The sequence below is a fragment of the Oncorhynchus gorbuscha genome, unplaced genomic scaffold (genome assembly GCF_021184085.1).
Source record: "Oncorhynchus gorbuscha isolate QuinsamMale2020 ecotype Even-year unplaced genomic scaffold, OgorEven_v1.0 Un_scaffold_141:::fragment_3, whole genome shotgun sequence".
Taxonomy (NCBI): Eukaryota; Metazoa; Chordata; class Actinopteri; order Salmoniformes; family Salmonidae; genus Oncorhynchus; species Oncorhynchus gorbuscha.
In genome coordinates, this window is record NW_025744684.1 from 622,501 (window position 1) to 645,000 (window position 22,500).

Genomic DNA, 22,500 nt, shown 5'->3' on the forward strand with positions numbered 1-22,500 from the left:
TATACTTTGTTATATACCCTTTGTTGGCAATGACAGAGGTCAAACGTTTTCTGTAAGTCCTCACGAGGTTTTTACACACTGTTGCTGGTATTTTGGCCGATTCCTCCATGCAGATCTCCTCTAGAGCGGTGATGTTTTGGGGCTGTTGCTGGGCAACACAGACTTTCAACTCCCTCCAAAGATTTTCTATGGGGTTGAGATCTGGAGACTGGCTAGGCCACTCCAGGACTGTGAAATGCTTCTTACGAAGCCACTCCTTTGTTGCCCGGGCGGTGTGTTTGGGATCATTGTCATGCTGAAAGACCCAGCCACGTTTCATCTTCAATGCCCTTGCTGATAGAAGGAGGTTTTCACTCAAAATCTCACGATACATGGCCCCATTCATTCTTTCCTTTACATGGATCAGTCGTCCTGGTCCCTTTGCAGAAAAACAGCCCCAAAGCATGATGTTTCCACCCCATGCTTCACAGTAGGTATGGTGTTCTTTGGATGCAACTCAGCATTCTTTGTCCTCCAAACATGACGAGTTGAGTTTTTACCAAAAAGTTATATTTTGGTTTCATCTGACCATATGACATTCTCCCAATCTTCTTCTGGATGCTCTCTAGCAAACTTCAGACGGGCCTGGACATGTACTGGCTTAAGCAGGGGGACACGTCTGGAACTGCAGGATTTGAGTCCCTGGTGGCGTAGTGTGTTACTGATGGTAGACATTGTTACTTTGGTCCCAGCTCTCTGCAGGTCATTCACTAGGTCACCCCGTGTGGTTCTGGGATTTTTGCTCACCGTTCTTGTGATCATTTTGACCCCACGGGGTGAGATCTTCCGTGGAGCCCCAGATCGAGGGAGATTATCAGTGGTCTTGTATGTCTTCCATTTCCTAATAATTGCTCACACAGTTGATTTCTTCAAACCAAGCTGCTTACCTATTGCAGATTCAGTCTTCCCAGCCTGGTGCAGGTCTACACTTTTGTTTCTGGTGTCCTTTGATAGCTCTTTGGTCTTGGCCATAGTGGAGTTTGGAGTGTGACTGTTTGAGGTTGTGGACAGGTGTCTTTTATACTGATAACACGTTAAAACAGGTGCCATTAATACAGGCAACGAGTGGAGGACAGAGGAGCCTCTTAAAGAAGAAGTTACAGGTCTGTGAGAGCTAGAAATCTTGCTTGTTTGTAGGTGACCAAATACTTATTTTCCACCATAATTTGCATATAAATTAATAAAAAAATCTTACAATGTGATTTTCTGGATTTTCTTTCTAATTTTGTCTGTCATAGTTGAAGTGTACCTATGATGAAAATTACAGGCCTCTCTCATCTTTTTAAGTGGGAGAACTTGAACAATTGGTGGCTGACTAAATACGTTTTTTGCCCATTTACATTTACATTTAAGTCATTTAGCAGACGCTCTTATCCAGAGCGACTTACAAATTGCCCCACTGTACATACAGACACAAACAAATACAGACACACGCACACACACACAAACACACACACACATACGACATGCACTCATACACGCACACACATACAGACACACCGTTATTTATTTATATATTTCTGCCAAGATGCATTTTTAAATTGATAGTTGTTGGCTCAATGACTGGATGTCTATGGGAACAGCTAGCATGTCATTGCGCTAACGCTAGTAGTAATTCATCCCCCCTACCCTTGCCACCACGGCTGAAAAGAATCCTAGGGGAAACACTGCACACAAACGAATATACCTTCTTCCCTTCCTGATGACCTCCACCCTAAACACAGACACAGAAGATAAAGTGTCTCTCACATCAACACATCAGAATCAGAGCTTGGTCTTTTCTCACAGGGCGACAGATGTTGCTTTAAACCATCAGCTCTCCCTCATAAATACAAACATATACTGTATTATAAACTGGGTGGTTAGAGTCATGAATGCTGATTGGCTGACAGCCGTGGTATATCAGACCGTATTGCACGGGTATGACAAAACATGTATTTTTCCTGCCGTAATTACATTGATAACCAGTTTATAATAGCAATAAGGCACCTCAGGGGTTTGTGGTATATGGCAAATATATCACGGCTAAGGGCTGTATCCAGGCTGTACTCCGCGATGCATCGTGCCTAAGAACATCACTTAGTCGTGGTATATTGGCCATATATCACACCCCTTTATGCCTTATTGCTTAATAATATCACTCTCTATTCCTCATGAACTAACTGGCTGGTCAGCTCTGCTCTGTCCTAGTGGATAATCTCTCTACTCTGAAGTCAATGTTTATTATGGGATGTGTAACGTAAGGGTAGTCTGCTTTATGATCTGCATTCACGGTCCGGTCTGCAAGAGCTTCTAGTCCCATTCAGTCCAGACGACTACTATTACACAGTGTGTGTGAGTGTGTACGTGAGTGCGTGCGCATGTGTGAATGGATGGCCAAGGCCAGGCTTAGCCGAGGTACTCACGCTGATGTGGTCCTTTCCTCCAGGCTCGATCATGTAGGTGTGATTCCCATCAAAGAACATCCCACTGACGGAGAGAGAGAAAAAGAGAGATCAATATGACCGCCAGCCATTGCAGACGTAAACCAGATGGATGCCAGCAATCTCTCTCTTCTCGACAGTAACTGATGAGGACTGTGTGTGTCTGTAACGGCACTAAGAGGGATAGGTGTCTATGGATGGTTTATACTGGTACATGTCTATGGATGGTTTATACTGGTACCTGTCTATGGATGGTTTATACTGGTACCTGTCTATGGATGGTTTATACTGGTACATGTCTATGGATGGTTTATACTGGTGCATGTTTATGGATGGTTTATACTGGTACCTGTCTATGGATGGTTTATACTGGTACCTGTCTATGGATGGTTTATACTGGTACCTGTCTATGGATGGTTTATACTGGTACATGTCTATGGATGGTTTATACTGGTACCTGTCTATGGATGGTTTATACTGGTGCATGTCTATGGATGGTTTATACTGGTACATGTCTATGGATGGTTTATACTGGTACATGTCTATGGATGGTTTATACTGGTACATGTCTATGGATGGTTTATACTGGTACATGTCTATGGGTTGTTTATACTGGTTCATGTTTATACTGGTACATGTCAGGACATAAAAACACTGCAGGTCTGTTGTAAATGAGCCTCCTCTCCATAACTAACACTACTAATTAACACTAGTAACCAACACTACTTACACTAGTAAAGAACACTACTAACCAACACTAATAACTAACATTACAAACACTAGTAACCAACACTACAAACACTACTAACCAACACTTCTAACCAACACTACTAACACTAGTAACCAACACTTCTAACCAACACTACTAACACTAGTAACCAACACTTCTAACTAACACTACTAACCAACACTACTAACACTAGTAACCAACACTTCTAACCAACACTACTAACACTAGTAACCAACACTACTAACACTAGTAACCAACACTTCTAACACTAGTAACCAACACTTCTAACCAACACTACTAACCAACACTACTAACACTAGCAACCAACACTACTAACCAACACTACTAACACTAGTAAACAACACTTCTAACCAACACTACTAACACTAGTAACCAACACTACTAACCAACACTACTAACACTAGTAACCAACACTTCTAAACAACACTACTAACCAACATTGGTAACACTAGTAACCAACACTACTAACCAAAACTACTAACCAATACTACTAACACTAGTAACAAACACTAATAACCAACATTAATAACTAACATTACAAACACTACTAACCAACACTAGTAACCAACACTACTAACACTACTAACCAACACTACTAAGACTAGTAACTAACACGACTAACCAACACTTCTAACCAACACGACACACCAACACTACCACTAGTAACCAACACTACCACTAGTAACTAACACTAGTAACACTACTAGCCAACACTACTAACCAACACTACTAACACTAGTAACCAACACTTCTAACCAAACTACTAACCAACACTACTAACACTAGTAACCAACACTTCTAACCAACACTACTAACACTAGTAACCAACACTTATAACCAACACTATGAACACTAGTAACCAACACTTCTAACTAACACTACTAACCAACACTACTAACCAACACTACTAACACTAGTAACCAACACTTCTAACCAACACTACTAACACTAGCAACTAACACTAGTAACCAACACTTCTAACCAACACTACTAACACTAGTAACCAACACTACTAACACTAGTAACCAACACTTCTAACACTAGTAACCAACACTTCTAACCAACACTACTAATCAACACTATAAACTGACAATACCACTAGTAACTAACACTAGTAACACTACTAGCCAACACTACTAACACTAGTAACCAACACTTCTAACCAACACTACTAACCAACACTACTAACACTAGTAACCAACACTACTAACACGTATAACCAACACTACAAACCAACACTACCACTAGTAACTAACACTAGTAACACTACTAGCCAACATTACTAGCCAACACTACTAACACTAGTAACCAACACTTCTAACCAACATTACTAACACTAGTAACCAACACTTCTAACCAACACTACTAACACTAGTAACCAACACTTCTAACTAACACTACTAACCAACACTACTAACCAACACTACTAACACTAGTAACCAACACTTCTAACCAACACTACTAACACTAGCAACTAACACTAGTAACCAACACTTCTAACCAACACTACTAACACTAGTAACCAACACTACTAACACTAGTAACCAACACTTCTAACACTAGTAACCAACACTTCTAACCAACAGTACTAATCAACACTATAAACTGACAATACCACTAGTAACTAACACTAGTAACACTACTAGCCAACACTACTAACACTAGTAACCAACACTTCTAACCAACACTACTAACCAACACTACTAACACTAGTAACCAACACTTGAAACCAACACTTCTAACCAACACTACTAACACTAGTAACCAACACTAACACTAGTAACCAACACTACTAACACTAGTAACCAACACTTCTAACCAACACTACAAACCAACACTACTAACACTAGTAACCAACACTTCTAACCAACACTACAAACCAACACTACTAACACTAGTAACCAACACTACAAACCAACACTACCACTAGTAACTACCACTACTAACCAACACTACTAACCAACAGTAGTAACACTAGTAACCAACACTACTAACCAAAACTACTAAACAATACTACTAACACTAGTAACAAACACTAATAACCAACACTAATAACTAACATTACAAACACTAGTAACCAACACTACTAACACTACTAACCAACACTACTAACCAACACTACTAAGACTAGTAACTAACACTACTAACATGACTAACCAACACTTCTAACCAACATTACCACTAGTAATCAACACTACCACTAGTAACTAACACTAGTAACACTACCAGCAAACACTACTAACCAACACTACTAACACTAGTAACCAACACTTCTAACCAACACTACTAACACTAGTAACCAACACTACTAACACTAGTAACCAACACTTCTAACACTAGTAACCAACACTTCTAACCAACACTACTAACCAACATTACTAACCAACACTACTAACACTAGTAACCAAAACTTCTAACCAACACTACTAATCAACACTATAAACCGACACTACCACTAGTAACTAACACTAGTAACACTACTAGCCAACACTACTAACACAAGTAACCAACACTTCTAACCAACACTACTAACCAACATTACTTACACTACTAACCAACACTTCAAACCAACAGTTCTAACTACAACACTAGTAACCAACACTAACACTAGTAACCAACACTACTAACCAACACTACTAACACTAGTAACCAACACTTGTAACCAACACTACAAACCAACACTACTAACACTAGTAACCAACACTACAAACCAACACTACCACTAGTAACTACCACTACTAACCAACACTATAAACCAACAGTAGTAACACTAGTAACCAACACTACTAAACAAAACTACTAAACAATACTACTAACACTAGTAACAAACACTAATAACCAACACTAATAACTAACATTACAAACACTACTAACCAACACTACTAACACTACTAACCAACACTACTAACCAACACTACTAAGACTAGTAACTAACACTACTAACATGACTAACCAACACTTCTAACCAACACTACCACTAGTAACCAACACTACCACTAGTAACTAACACTAGTAACACTACCAGCAAACACTACTAACCAACACTACTAACACTAGTAACCAACACTTCTAACCAACACTACTAACCAACACTACTAACACTAGTAACCAACACTTCTAACCAGCACTACTAACCAACACTATGAACACTAGTAACCAACACTTCTAACGAACACTACTAACCAACACTACTAACACTTATAACCAACACTACAAACCAACACTACCACTAGTAACTAACACTAGTAACACTACTAGCCAACATTACTAACCAACACTAGTAACCAACACTTCTAACCAACACTACTAACACTAGTAACCAACACTACTAACACTAGTAATCAACACTTCTAACCAACACTTCTAACCAACACTACTAACACTAGTAACCAACACTTCTAACCAACACTACTAACCAACACTACTAACCAACACTACTAACCAACACTACTAACACTAGTTACCAACACTTCTAACCAACACGACGAACCAACACTACAAACCAACACTACAAACCGACACTACAACTAGTAACTAACACTAGTAACACTACTAGCCAACACTACTAACACTAGTAACCAACACTTCTAACCAACACTACTAACCAACACTACTAACACTAGTAACCAACACTTCAAACCAACACTTATAACCAACACTACTAACCAACACTACTAACCAACACTACTAACACTAGTAACCAACACTACCACTAGTAAACAACACTACTAACACTAGTAACCAACACTTCTGACCAACACTACAAACCAACACTACCACTAGTAACTAACACTACTAACCAACACTACTAACCAACAGTAGTAACACTAGTAACCAACACTACTAACCAAAACGACTAAACAATACTACTAACACTAGTAACAAACACTAATAACCAACACTACTAACCAACACTACCAATATTAACTAACACTACTAAACAACACTACTAACTAACACTACTAACCAACACTACTAACTAACAATACAAGGTTAATCATAAACCTTTTGTTTGATGAAGGGTGAATTTGTGTGTGAGAGATATATTATGTATAACCTAGCTAAAATCAAGAGATCGCTATGTGCACAGGTAAGATCAGGGATATTGCCTCTGCGTATTGAAACAGGTAAGATCGGGGATATTGCCTCTGCGTATTGAAACAGGTCAGATCAGGGATATTGCCTCTGCGTACTGAAACAGGTAAGATCAGGGATATTGCCTCTGCGTATTGAAACAGGTCAGATCAGGGATATTGCCTCTGCGTATTGAAACAGGTCAGATCAGGGATATTGCCTCTGCGTATTGAAACAGGTCAGATCAGGGATATTGCCTCTGCGTATTGAAACAGGTCAGATCAGGGATATTGCCTCTGCGTATTGAAACAGGTCAGATCAGGGATATTGCTTCTGCGTATTGAAACAGGTAAGATCGGGGATATTGCCTCTGCGTACTGAAACAGGTAAGATCGGGGATATTGCCTCTGCGTACTGAAACAGGTCGGTATTGTGGTGAAATGAAAGAGAAAAGACTATGTAACTATTGTGACCTCGAAGAAAAAGAGAATGAAACTCATTTTATCCTCCATTGCCCTTTCTACCACGATATATGCTTGCTCTTATTCCAGAAAGCACATCAGATATTCCTTGGCATTATGTGGCTGAGTGATGAGGACAAAGTGAAATTGTTTTTTGTCCATTGCGTATTTCCGTTTGCGCAATATTTAGATAAAGCCTGAAATAAAATAAAAGGGGATACCTATAATTAAATTGTAAAAATATTTAGCGTCTATGTGGTAAATGGCATGTGTGTATATACAGTGGGGCAAAAAAGTATTTAGTCAGCCACCAATTGTGCAAGTTCTTCCACTTAAAAAGATGAGAGAGGCCTGTAATTTTCATCATAGGCACACTACAACTATGACAGACAAAATGAGAAGAAAAAAAATCCAGAAAATCACATTGTGGGAGTTTTTATGAATTAATTTGCAAATTATGTTCGAAAATAAGTATTTGGTCAATAACAAAAGTTATCTCAATACTTTGTTATATACCCTTTGTTGGCAATGACAGAGGTCAAACGTTTTCTGTAAGTCTTCACAAGGTTTACACACACTGTTGCTGGTATTTTGGCCCATTCCTCCATTCAGATCTCCTCTAGAGCAGTGATGTTTTGGGGCTGTTGCTGGGCAACACGGACTTTCAACTCCCTCCAAAGATTTTCTATGAGGTTGAGATCTGGAGACTGGCTGGGCCACTCCAGGACCGTGAAATGCTTCTTACGTTGCCCGAGCGGTGTGTTTGGAATCATTGTCATGCTGAAAGACCCAGCCACATTTCATCTTCAATGCCCTTGCTGATGGAAGGAGGTTTTCACTCAAAATCTCACGATACATCATTTTGACCCCACGGGGTGAGATCTTGCGTGGAGCCCCAGATCGAGGGAGATTATCAGTGGTCTTGTATGTCTTTCATAATAATTGCTCCCACAGTTGATTCCTTCAAACCAAGCTGCTTACCTATTGCAGATTCAGTCTTCCAGCCTGGTGCAGGTCTACAATTTTGTTTCTGATGTCCTTTGACAGCTCTTTGGTCTTGGCCATGGTGGAGTTTAGAGTGTGACTGTTTGAGGTTGTGGACAGGTGTCTTTTATACTGATAACAAGTTATACTTATACTGATTTTATACTGATAACAACAACAGGTGCCATTAATACAGGTAACGAGTGGAGGACAGAGGAGCCTCTTAAAGAAGAAGTTACAGGTCTGTGAGAGCCAGAAATCTTGCTTGTTTGTAGGTGACCAAATACTTATTTTCCATCATAATTTGCAAATAAATTCATTAAAAATCCTACAATGTGATTTTCTGGATGTTTTTCTTCTCATTTTGTCTGTCATAGTTGAAGTGTACCTATGATGAAAATTACAGGCCTCTCTCATCTTTTTAAGTGGGAGAACTTGCACAATTGATGGCTGACTAAATACTTTTTTGCCCCACTGTAGATTGCCTATACTGTAGGCTTGTCTCCCATATGAATCTTCTCTTGGTGCCAGACTGGGTTCAAATGACTTCTATTTACTTTTTTTCCCTCCTGTATTTATTCATCTGTATACAGTTGAAGTCAGAAGTTTACATACACCTTAGCCAAATACATTTAAACTCTGTTTTTCACAATTCCTGACATTTAATCCATGTAAAAATTCCCTGTTTTAGGTCAATTAGGATCACCACTTTATTTTAAGAATGTGAAATGTTAGAATAATAGTAGAGAGAATGATTCATTTTTGCTTTTATTTCTTTCATCACATTCCCAGTGGGTCAGACATTTACATACACTCAATTAGTATTTGGTAGCATTGCCTTTAAATTATTGAGCTTGGGTCAAACGTGTCGGGTAGCCTTCCACAAGCTTCCCACAATAAGTTGGGTGAATTTTGAACCATTCCTCCTGAAAGAGCTGGTGGAACTGAGTCAGGTTTGTAGGCCTCCTTGCTCGCACGCGCTTTTTCAGTTCTGCCCACAAATGTTCTATAGGATTGAGGTCAGGGCTTTGTGATGGCGACAGGTGGCCTAGTGGTTAGAGCGTTGGACTAGTAACCGGAAGGTTGCAAGTTCAAAATCCCCGAGCTGACAAGGTACAAATCTGTCGTTCTGCCCCTGAACAGGCAGTTAACCCACTGTTCCTAGGCCGTCATTGAAAATAAGAATTTGTTCTTAACTGACTTGCCTAGTAAAATAAAGGTAAAATTTTAAAATGTTTTAAAAAAATGGCTACTCCAATACCTTGCCTTTGTTGTCCTTGAGCAATTTTTCTACAACTTTGGAAGAATGCTTGGGGTCAATGTCCATTTGGAAGACCCATTTGTGACCAAGCTTTAACTTTGTAATGTTTTGTCATTTATTATCTTGTCTTGTCCCTGTGCTTCCCATTCTATTCGTTTCCCTCTGCTGGTCTTATTAGGTTCTTTCCCTCTTTCTATCCCTCTCTCTCCCCCTCCCTCTCTCACTCTCTCGCTCTCTCTTCTCTCTATCGTTCCGTTCCTGTTCCCAGCTGTTCCTATTCCCCTAATCAATCATTTAGTCTTCCCACACCTGTTCCCGATCCTTTCCCCTGATTAGAGTCCCTATTTCTTCCTTTGTGTTCCGTTCCTGTCCTGTCGGTTCCTTGTTTAGAATTCACCGTGCTGTGATTGTGTATCGCCCTGTCGTGTCGTGTTTTCCTCAGATGCTGCGTGGTGAGCAGGTGTCTGAGTCTGTCTGGTTCAAGTGCCTTCCCGAGGCAACCTGCTGTTCACCTGCTGTTCAAGATCGAGTCTCCAGTTTGTCCTCGTCATTTCGAGTGAAAGTTGTGTTTTTTGATTGTATTTACTTTACTGGATTAAAGACTCTGTTTTCGCCAAGTCGCTTTTGGGTCCTCTTTCACCTGCATGACAGAAGGAACCGACCAAGGAATGGACCCAGCGACTTCAGACGCTCGTTACACTGCCGTCGAGATCCAAGGAGCCATGCTCGGCAGACACGAGCAGGAATTGTCTGCTGCTCGCCATGCCGTGGAGAACCTGGCCGCTCAGGTTTCCGACCTCTCTGGACAGTTCCAGAGTCTACGTCTCGTGCCACCTGTTACTTCCTGGCCTGCCGAGCCTCCAGAACCTAGGGTTAATAACCCACCTTGCTACTCCGGGCAGCCCACTGAGTGCCGCTCCTTTCTCACGCAGTGTGAGATTGTGTTCTCTCTCCAACCCAACACATACTCTAGAGAGAGAGCTCGGGTTGCTTACGTCATTTCACTCCTTACTGGCCGGGCTCGAGAATGGGGCACAGCTATCTGGGAGGCAAGGGCTGATTGCTCTAACAAGTTCCAGAACTTTAAAGAGGAGATGATTCGGGTTTTTGACCGTTCAGTTTTTGGTAGGGAGGCTTCTAGGGCCCTGGCTTCCTTATGCCAAGGTGAACGGTCCATAACGGATTATTCTATTGAGTTTCGCACTCTTGCTGCCTCTAGTGAGTGGAACGAGCCGGCGCTGCTCGCTCGTTTTCTGGAGGGACTCCACGCAGTGGTTAAGGATGAGATTCTCTCCCGGGAGGTTCCTTCAGATGTGGACTCTTTGATTGCTCTCGCCATCCGCATAGAACGACGGGTAGATCTTCGTCACCGGGCTCGTGGAAGAGAGCTCGCATCAACGGTGTTTCCCTGCTCCGCATCGCAACCATCTCCCTCCTCTGGCTCAGAGTCTGAGCCCATGCAGCTGGGAGGGATTCGCATCTCGACTAAGGAGAGGGAACGGAGGATCACCAACCGCCTGTGCCTCTATTGCGGAGTTGCTGGACATTTTGTTAATTCATGTCCAGTAAAAGCCAGAGCTCATCTGTAAGCGGAGGGCTACAGGTGAGCGCAACTACTCAAGTCTCTCCATCAAAATCCTGTACTACTTTGTCGGTCCATCTACGCTGGACCGGTTCGGGTGCTACATGTAGTGCCTTGATAGACTCTGGGGCTGAGGGTTGTTTCATGGACGAAGCATGGGTTCGGAAACATGACATTCCTTTCAGAGAGTTAGAGAAGCCTACGCCCATGTTCGCCTTAGATGGTAGTCATCTTCCCAGTATCAGATTTGAGACACTACCTTTAACCCTCACAGTATCTGGTAACCACAGTGAGACTATTTCTTTTTTGATTTTTCGTTCTCCGTTTACACCTGTTGTTTTGGGTCATCCCTGGCTAGTATGTCATAATCCTTCTATTAATTGGTCTAGTAATTCTATCCTATCCTGGAACGTTTCTTGTCATGTGAAGTGTTTAATGTCTGCCATCCCTCCCGTTTCTTCTGTTCCTACTTCTCAGGAGGAACCTGGCGATTTGACAGGAGTGCCGGAGGAATATCATGATCTGCGCACGGTCTTCAGTCGGTCCCGAGCCAACTCCCTTCCTCCTCACCGGTCGTATGATTGTAGTATTGATCTCCTTCCGGGGACCACTCCTCCTCGGGGTAGACTATACTCTCTGTCGGCTCCCGAACGTAAGGCTCTCGAGGATTATTTGTCTGTGTCTCTTGACGCCGGTACCATAGTGCCTTCTTCCTCTCCGGCCGGGGCGGGGTTCTTTTTGTTAAGAAGAAGGACGGTACTCTGCGCCCCTGCGTGGATTATCGAGGGCTGAATGACATAACGGTTAAGAATCGTTATCCGCTTCCCCTTATGTCATCAGCCTTCGAGATTCTGCAGGGAGCCAGGTGCTTTACTAAGTTGGACCTTCGTAACGCTTACCATCTCGTGCGCATCAGAGAGGGGGACGAGTGGAAAACGGCGTTTAACACTCCGTTAGGGCATTTTGAGTACCGGGTTCTGCCGTTTGGTCTCGCCAATGCGCCAGCTGTTTTTCAGGCATTAGTTAATGATGTTCTGAGAGACATGCTGAACATCTTTGTTTTTGTCTATCTTGACGATATCCTGATTTTTTCTCCGTCACTCGAGATTCATGTTCAGCACGTTCGACGTGTTCTACAGCGCCTTTTAGAGAATTGTCTCTACGTAAAGTCTGAGAAGTGCTCTTTTCATGTCTCCTCCGTTACTTTTCTCGGTTCCGTTATTTCCGCTGAAGGCATTCAGATGGATTCCGCTAAGGTCCAAGCTGTCAGTGATTGGCCCGTTCCAAGGTCACGTGTCGAGTTGCAGCGCTTTTTAGGTTTCGCTAATTTCTATCGGCGTTTCATTCGTAATTTCGGTCAAGTTGCTGCCCCTCTCACAGCTCTTACTTCTGTCAAGACGTGTTTTAAGTGGTCCGGTTCCGCCCAGGGAGCTTTTGATCTTCTAAAAGAACGTTTTACGTCCGCTCCTATCCTCGTTACTCCTGACGTCACTAGACAATTCATTGTCGAGGTTGACGCTTCAGAGGTAGGCGTGGGAGCCATTCTATCCCAGCGCTTCCAGTCTGACGATAAGGTTCATCCTTGCGCTTATTTTTCTCATCGCCTGTCGCCATCTGAGCGCAACTATGATGTGGGTAACCGTGAACTGCTCGCCATCCGCTTAGCCCTAGGCGAATGGCGACAGTGGTTGGAGGGGGCGACCGTTCCTTTTGTCGTTTGGACAGACCATAAGAACCTTGAGTACATCCGTTCTGCCAAACGACTTAATGCCCGTCAAGCTCGTTGGGCGTTGTTTTTCGCTCGTTTCGAGTTTGTGATTTCTTACCGTCCGGGTAGCAAGAACACCAAGCCTGATGCCTTATCCCGTCTGTTTAGTTCTTCTGTGGCTTCTACTAATCCCGAGGGGATTCTTCCTTATGGGCGTGTTGTCGGGTTAACAGTCTGGGGAATTGAAAGACAGGTTAAGCAAGCACTCACGCACACTGCGTCGCCGCGCGCTTGTCCTAGTAACCTCCTTTTCGTTCCTGTTTCCACTCGTCTGGCTGTTCTTCAGTGGGCTCACTCTGCCAAGTTAGCTGGTCATCCCGGTGTTCGAGGCACTCTTGCGTCTATTCGCCAGCGCTTTTGGTGGCCGACTCAGGAGCGTGACACGCGCCGTTTCGTGGCTGCTTGTTCGGACTGCGCGCAGACTAAGTCGGGTAACTCTCCTCCTGCCGGTCGTCTCAGACCGCTCCCCATTCCTTCTCGACCATGGTCTCACATCGCCCTAGACTTCATTACCGGTCTGCCTTTGTCTGCGGGGAAGACTGTGATTCTTACGGTTGTCGATAGGTTCTCTAAGGCGGCACATTTCATTCCCCTCGCTAAACTTCCTTCCGCTAAGGAGACGGCACAAATCATTATCGAGAATGTATTCAGAATTCATGGCCTCCCGTTAGACGCCGTTTCAGACAGAGGTCCGCAATTCACGTCACAGTTTTGGAGGGAGTTCTGTCGTTTGATTGGTGCGTCCGTCAGTCTCTCTTCCGGGTTTCATCCCCAGTCTAACGGTCAAGCAGAGAGGGCCAATCAGACGATTGGTCGCATACTACGCAGCCTTTCTTTCAGAAACCCTGCGTCTTGGGCAGAACAGCTCCCTGGGCAGAATACGCTCACAATTCGCTTCCTTCGTCTGCTACCGGGTTATCTCCGTTTCAGAGTAGTCTGGGTTACCAGCCTCCTCTGTTCTCATCCCAGCTTGCCGAGTCCAGCGTTCCCTCCGCTCAAGCGTTTGTCCAACGTTGTGAGCGCACCTGGAGGAGGGTGAGGTCTGCACTTTGCCGTTACAGGGCACAGACTGTGAGAGCCGCCAATAAACGCAGGATTAAGAGTCCAAGGTATTGTTGCGGCCAGAGAGTGTGGCTTTCCACTCGCAACCTTCCTCTTACGACAGCTTCTCGTAAGTTGACTCCGCGGTTCATTGGTCCGTTCCGTGTCTCCCAGGTCGTCAATCCTGTCGCTGTGCGACTGCTTCTTCCGCGACATCTTCGTCGCGTCCATCCTGTCTTCCATGTCTCCTGTGTCAAGCCCTTTCTTCGCACCCCCGTTCGTCTTCCCTCCCCCCTCCCGTCCTTGTCGAGAGCGCACCTATTTACAAGGTACATAAGATCATGGACATGCGTTCTCGGGGACGGGGTCACCAATACTTAGTGGATTGGGAGGGTTACGGTCCTGAGGAGAGGAGTTGGGTTCCGTCTCGGGACGTGCTGGACCGTTCACTCATTGATGATTTCCTCCGTTGCCGCCAGGATTCCTCCTCGAGTGCGCCAGGAGGCGCTCGGTGAGTGGGGGGTACTGTCATGTTTTGTCATTTATTATCTTGTCTTGTCCCTGTGCTTCCCATTCTATTCGTTTCCCTCTGCTGGTCTTATTAGGTTCTTTCCCTCTTTCTATCCCTCTCTCTCCCCCTCCCTCTCTCACTCTCTCGCTCTCTCTTCTCTCTATCGTTCCGTTCCTGTTCCCAGCTGTTCCTATTCCCCCTAATCAATCATTACGTCTTCCCACACCTGTTCCCGATCCTTTCCCCTGATTAGAGTCCCTATTTCTTCCTTTGTGTTCCGTTCCTGTCCTGTCGGTTCCTTGTTTAGAATTCACCGTGCTGTGATTGTGTATCGCCCTGTCGTGTCGTGTTTTCCTCAGATGCTGCGTGGTGAGCAGGTGTCTGAGTCTGTCTGGTTCAAGTGCCTTCCCGAGGCAACCTGCTGTTCACCTGCTGTTCAAGATCGAGTCTCCAGTTTGTCCTCGTCATTTCGAGTGAAAGTTGTGTTTTTTTGATTGTATTTACTTTACTGGATTAAAGACTCTGTTTTCGCCAAGTCGCTTTTGGGTCCTCTTTCACCTGCATGACAAACTTCCTGACTGTCTTGAGATGTTGCTTCAATATATTCACGTAATTTTCCCCCCTCATGATGACATCTATTTTGTGAAGTGCACCAGTCCCTCCTGCAGCAAAGCACCCCCACAACATAATGCTGCCACCCCCGTGCTTCACGGTTGGGATGGTGTTCTTTGGCTTGCAAGCCTCCCCCCTTTTTCCTCCAAACATAACGATGGTCATGATGGCCAAACAGTTCTATTTTTGTTTCATCAGACCAGAGCACATTTCTCCAAAAAGTATGATCTTTGTCCCTATGTGCAGTGGGCAAACCGTAGTCTGGCTTTTTTATGGCAGTTTTGGAGCAGTGGCTTCTTCCTTGCTGAGCGACCCTCAGGTTATGTCGATATAGGACTCATTTCACTGTGCATATAGATACTTTTGTACCTGTTTTCTTCAGCATCTTCACAAGGTACTTTGCTGTTGTTCTGGGATTGATTTGCACTTTTTGCACCAAAGTACGTTCATCTCTAGGAGACAGAATGCGTCTCCTTCCTGAGCGGTATGACGGCTGTGTGGTGCCATGGTGTTTATACTTGCGTACTATTGTTTGTACAGATGAACGTGGTACCTTAATGCGTTTGGAAATTGCTCCCAAGGATGAACCAGACTTGTGGAGGTCTACAATTATTTTTCTGAGGTCTTGGCTGATTTCTTTTGATTTTCCCATAATGTCAAGCAAAGAGACAATGAGTTTGAAAGTCGGCCTTGAAATACATCCACAGGTACACCTCCAATTGACTCAAATTATGTCAATTAGCCTATCAGAAGCTTCTAAAGCCATCATTTTCTGGAATTTTCCAAGCTGTTTAAAGGCACAGTCAACTTAGTGTATGTAAACTTCTGACCCACTGGAATTGTGATATAAGTGACAATATAAGTGAAATAATCTCTCTTTAAACAATTGTTGGAAAAATTACTTGTGTCATGCACAAAGTAGATGTCCTAACCGACTTGACAAAACTATAGTTTGTTAACAAGAAATTTGTGGAGTGGTTGAAAAACGAGTTTTAATGACTCCAACCTAAGTGTATGTAAACTTCCGACTTCAACTGTATGTTATGTATGTATGTATGTATGTATGCATTTTAGTCATTTAGGTTAACATTGGACCATTCAGAGATCCTCACTGAACTTCTGGAGAGAGTTTGCTGCACTGAAAGGTAAAGGGGCTGAATAATTTTGCACGCCCAATTTTTCAGTTTTTGATTTGTTAAAAAAGTTTGAAATATCCAATAAATTTCGTTCCACTTCATGATTGTGTCCCACTTGTTGTTGATTCTTCACAACAAAAATACAGTTTTATATCTGTCAGGACCCGGTATGAACCCGGCCGGGTCTCCGGAGTGAGAAACAGTCACTAAACCAACTGAGCCACGAATAGTCAGCAGAACCCAGAAGATGAGGCAGACACAGCAGTACTTGAGACGGTGTATTTAATGAAGTTCTTCAGGAAAACATTTAACTCCACAACCTCAAAAGGAATTCCACAAGAACAAAGGCAATCCTCCAAGACAAAAAGGCAAATCCACAAGGTGGAAGGCACAGCACAAAAAGCCTCAAAAGATACTCAAAAACAAACAAACAAGAACAAAAAACAGAACTCCACAAGAGAGTCCACCGGGATCAACAAGAGCTCACAGAATACTAGGGCTGGGTGCTAACATACAAACACAGAGCAAAGAACTGAGTAAAACAAAGGGTTTAAATACAATCAGCGGAAACGAGGCACAGGTGCAAATAATAATGGGGATCAAGGGAAAACAAAAGGTCAAAAGGCACAATGGGGGCATCTAGTGACCAAAAACCGGAACAACCCTGGCCAAATCCTGACAATATCTTTATGTTTGAAGCCTGAAATGTGGCAAAAGGTCGCAAAGTTCAAGGGGGCCGAATACTTTCGCAAGGCACTGTATGTATATTATTTTACTGCTCTAGGGATGTAATTATTGTTTGAATAACCTTATTTACTATTATGTATTGATTTTTACCTTGCTTTTTTTTCACTCTTTATGCAATGCATAATGCAGAGAACATCGGAAGAAGTATTATCATTGAATTACCACAGTAAATTATTGTAATGTTTGTTTATGTGTCAATTAATCCCATAAGGGATGGGTTGTCAATTGGCAATTTGACACGAAAATAAAATGTAAGTCATTAATTTCAGTCATTAACTAACACTATTAACCAACACTACTAACAATATTAATCAAAACAATTAACCAACACTACTAACCAACACTAGCCTTAACCACCACCTTTTGGCCTTTCTCCATCAAGGAAAACAGTCTGTAATATTGTCTTGGTTCGGGCAGTTCAAATATAGACCATAAAATGGTGCAATCTGCAATGACTGGATATTGATATACGATATAGGGTGTATTCTCCACTATCTACAATATGGTATTACTGTGAACAAGAAGGTGGATGTCTAAAACAGCAACTCTGGGTTACTACACGCACGAACACACACACACACACACACACACACACACACACACACACACACACACACACACACACACACACACACACACACACATACACATACACACACACACACACACACACACACACACACACACACACACACACACACACACACACACACACACACACACACACACACACACACACAGGAAGGATAGGTAAACGTCCTCTGTCGTGTCATTGCGGGCAGCAATCATCTTAAACACTCACAAAACAATCTCCCATCCAGCATATATGTGAAGGTCCCCTTGTCCCTGTAAACTAAGCTGAGGGGTGTGTGTGTGTGTGTGTGTGTGTGTGTGTGTGTGTGTGTGTGTGTGTGTGTGTGTGTGTGTGTGTGTGTGTGTGTGTGTGTGTGTGTGTGTGTGTGTGTGTGTGTGTGTGTGTGTGAGGGTGCATGTGCATGCATGCAGGCTGGCATGCGACTGTGAAGCGGACATCAATTAACGTTATCAGAAGCTTTTTAGGAGATTGCTCAGGTCAAAGTGTATACTATAGGAATGAGGGTCAACATCACACACACACACACCTCACATCCAGGCTGGGATGATGCTCCACATACAGAATTCACCTTCAGCACCAACTGTCTCTGCCAGACCGTACACGCACGCGCACACACACACACTCTATCTCTGAGCGTATAGCTCTGTATATCAGACTGCTATGATGGGACTGTCGCAGCCTTATTGGGAGTTCACTGACTGTATGCCTAACGCAGATGAGTCAGCACACACACACACACACACACACACACACACACACACACACACACACACACACACACACACACACACACACACACACACACACACACACACACACACACACACACACACACACACACACACACACACACACACACACACACACACACACACACACACACACACACACACACACACACACACACACAGAAGACTAAATATCACCCAGGACAAAAGACAGATTGTCTGATCCACCATCCTGATCTCGCAAGCTTACACACTATGAGAGCACAACGGTCAGAATGGTGGATCAGGCTAGGAGAGAGAGGGTGGTCAGGATGGTGGATCAGGCTAGGAGAGAGAGGGTGGTCAGGATGGTGGATCAGGCTAGGAGAGAGAGGGTGGTCAGGATGGTGGATCAGGCTAGGAGAGAGAGGGTGGTCAGGATGGTGGATCAGGCTAAGAGAGAGAGGGTGGTCAGGATGGTGGATCAGGCTAGGAGAGAGAGGGTGGTCAGGATGGAGGATCGGGATGGTGGATTACTGTAAACAGTAACACAGTGGTCACACTGTCACAATGTGTGTTTGTAAACAGTAACACATTGGTCACAGTGTCACAATGTGTGTTGGTAAACAGTAGCACAGTGGTCACACTGTCACAATGTGCTTTTTCATTTTGTTTCACCATAAAATACTACAAGAAGGACAGTTTTATCTGACACTCATGGTGGATGGTTTAGAACAGTGGTTCCCAAACGTTTTATAGTCCCGTACCAATTCAAACATTGAACCTACAGCTACATACCCCCTCTACAGCTACATACCCCCTCTAACCATTTTGCCATCATTGTAAGCCTGCCACACTCACACTGCCATACAATACATTTATTAAACATAAGAATGAGTGTGAGTTTTTGTCACAGCCCGGCTCGTGGGAAGTGACAAAGAGCTCTTATAAATAATGATATAATAATAATCAATCATTTTGGTCTTTATTTAACCATCTTACATATAAAACCTTATTTGTTAGTAAAAAATTGTGAATAACTCACCACAAGTTAACGAGAAGGGTGTGCTTGAAAGGATGCACATAACTCTGCAATGTTGGGTTTGTTTGGAGAGTGTCTCAGTCTTAAATAATTTTCCACACACAGTCTGTGCATGTATTTAGTTTTCATGCTAGAGAGGGCTGAGAATCCACTCTCACATAGGTACGTGGTTGCAAAGTGCATCAGTGTCTTGACAGCGCAATTTGCCAAGGCAAGAAACTCTGAGCGCAGCCCTAGCCAGAAATCTGGTAGTGGCTTCTGATTAAATTCAATTTTCACAGAACCGCTTGTTGCTATTTTGATGAGGGTCTCTTGTTCAGATATCGGTAAGTGGACTGGAGGCAGGGCATGAAAGGGATAACGAGTCCAGTTGTTTGTGTCATCTGTTTCGGGAAAGTACCTGCGTAATTGCACACCCAACTCACTCAGGTGCTTCGCTATTTCACATTTGATATCGTCCGTAAGTTTGAGTTCTTTGCACACAAAGAATCATACAATGATAGAAATACCTGTGTGTTGTCCTTGTTAATGCAGACAGAAAAGAGCTCCAACTTCTTAATCATAGCCTCTATTTTGCCCGCACATTGAATATAGTTGCGAAGAGTCCCTGTAATCCTAGATTGAGATCATTCAGGCGAGAAAAAACATCACCCAGATAGGCCAGTCATGTGAGAAACTCATCATCATGCAAGTGGTCGGACAAGTGAAAATGATGGTCAGTAAAGTAAACTTGAATCTCGTCTCTCAATTCAAAAATACTTTGCCCCTTGATAACCAGCTCATTTCTTTATGTTGTAAAAGTGTTACATGGTTGCTGCCCATTTCATTGCATAATGCGAAAAATACACAAGAGTTCAGGGGCCTTGCTTTAACAAAATTAACAATTTTTACTGTAGTGTCCAAAACATCTTTCGCGCTGTCAGGCATTTCCTTCGGCAGCAAGAGCCTCTCGGTAGATGCTGCAGTGTACCCAAGTGGCGTTGGGGGCAAATGCTTGCACGCGCGTTACCACTCTACTATGTCTCCCTGTCATGGCTTTTGCTCTATCAGTACAGATACCAACACATCTTGACCCCCAATGTTCATTTGAGTTCAGAAATCTGTCCAGTACTTTAAAAATATCTTCTCCTGTTGTTCTGGTTCCGAGTGGTATACAGAAGAGGATGTCTTCCTTAAAACCTGTTAAAGATAGGACTGACTACTGCCCCCTTTGGAGGAATTGCGTGCCCATAGTAAACAGAAAAAAAATCTGTCCAAAATTGCTAATATATGCATATAATAATTATAATTGAATAGAAAACACTCTAAAGCTTCTAAAACCGTTCAAATTATGTCTGTATGTAAAGCAGAACTCTCAGGGCTGCCATTCTCCCAAACTCTCTCTTGTCATCATGAAAGTTGGGCCAACTTTGACGTCTTCGCCCCCACCCTCCCCAACCAGCTACAGATCTGGGAACAGTTTCTATCTATTCAGCTCGATGTCTGCTTTCAGTGGGGCCTGTCATTGTGAGAATCGCGCGCTCCCTCCACTTTTGGCGGGCTAAAACCTTAAAGTCACGCGAAAATACATGCACTTTGATGCGCGCGTCGGGTCCAGAGCTCTCTTTCTTCCAGGATTGACCAAACGATGTCTGTTTGTCTTTTCTAGCTAAGGATTGGTTTGCATGTTCAGAACATGCTAAAGCTTGATTCTGCACTTAGTTTGACCAGTTTCGTCGACATATAATATGTAATTTTTATGTTTTGATGCGCATCCACTAGAATCTTGGCTGCATTTCAGACGGAATTTGTCGTGTTTGATAGCCCAAAGACACAGACTTGAAAACCAAACGCAGTTTTTGGTAAGTACTACTACTTTCACGGCTTATGATCGAAGAACATCAAAGGTAAGGGAATATTTATGTGGTTATTTTTGTGTTTCTGTGGAGTCCAACATAGAGGAGACATAATGCTAATGTGTGAGCGCCGTCTCATATTATAGCCTAGTGAACGAATTCTGTAACGTTAAAAATAAATGTAACACAGCGGTTGCATTAAGAAGAAGTGTATCTTTCTATCTATATGTAGAACATGTATATTTAGTCAAAGTGTATGATGTGTATTGCTTGTTATCTGACGTTATCTGCCGGAGCTATCATCATTTCTCCGGACATTTGAGTAGCATTTTTTGAACATTGCGTCATTGTAAACAGAGATTTATGGATATAAATAGCATATTATTGAAAAAAAATGTACTGTGTAACATGTCCTATTATTGTCATCGGATGAAGATTTTCAAAAGGTTAGTGAATTATTTTTCTTTGAATCCTGCGTTTGTTGATTGCATATTTTGTTCAACTTGGCTATTCAAATTAGCTGTGTCTTGGTGGTGGTTTGACATAAATATGTGCTATGCTTTCGCCGTAAAACATTTTAGAAATCTGACTTGCTGGCTGGATGAACAAGGTGTTTATCTTTCATTTGAGCTATTGGACTTGTTAATGTGTGGAGGTTAAATATTTCTAAGAATATTTTTGCATTCCATGTGCCACCGTTCCAGCTGAACGTGGGAGGGGTCGTTCTCAAAAGGGAACCCTACCCCGTCAACAGGTTTTAATTGACCCCCCATAAACGTAACGGACATATACCAGGAGCTGTGCCAGGCCCGCCACGTCTGTTGACTCATCCAGCTGTAACGCATAAAATACACTGGCTTGTATACGAAGCAGTAATTGTTTCAAAGCATCTCCTGCCATGTCACTGATGCATCGTAAAACAGTGTTTGAT

General features: G+C 43.0%; 1 protein-coding gene across 1 annotated transcript in view; it reads right to left on the bottom strand.

Moving 5' to 3' along the window:
• The window catches only part of LOC124017002 (disintegrin and metalloproteinase domain-containing protein 22-like), a 116,970-nt gene that overhangs the window by 39,952 nt on the left and 54,518 nt on the right, over positions 1–22,500 (bottom strand). The window contains exon 6 of the mRNA XM_046332334.1: positions 2,445–2,508. Coding sequence (XP_046188290.1) covers positions 2,445–2,508 — 64 coding nt within the window. The remainder of the gene's footprint in view (positions 1–2,444; positions 2,509–22,500) is intronic.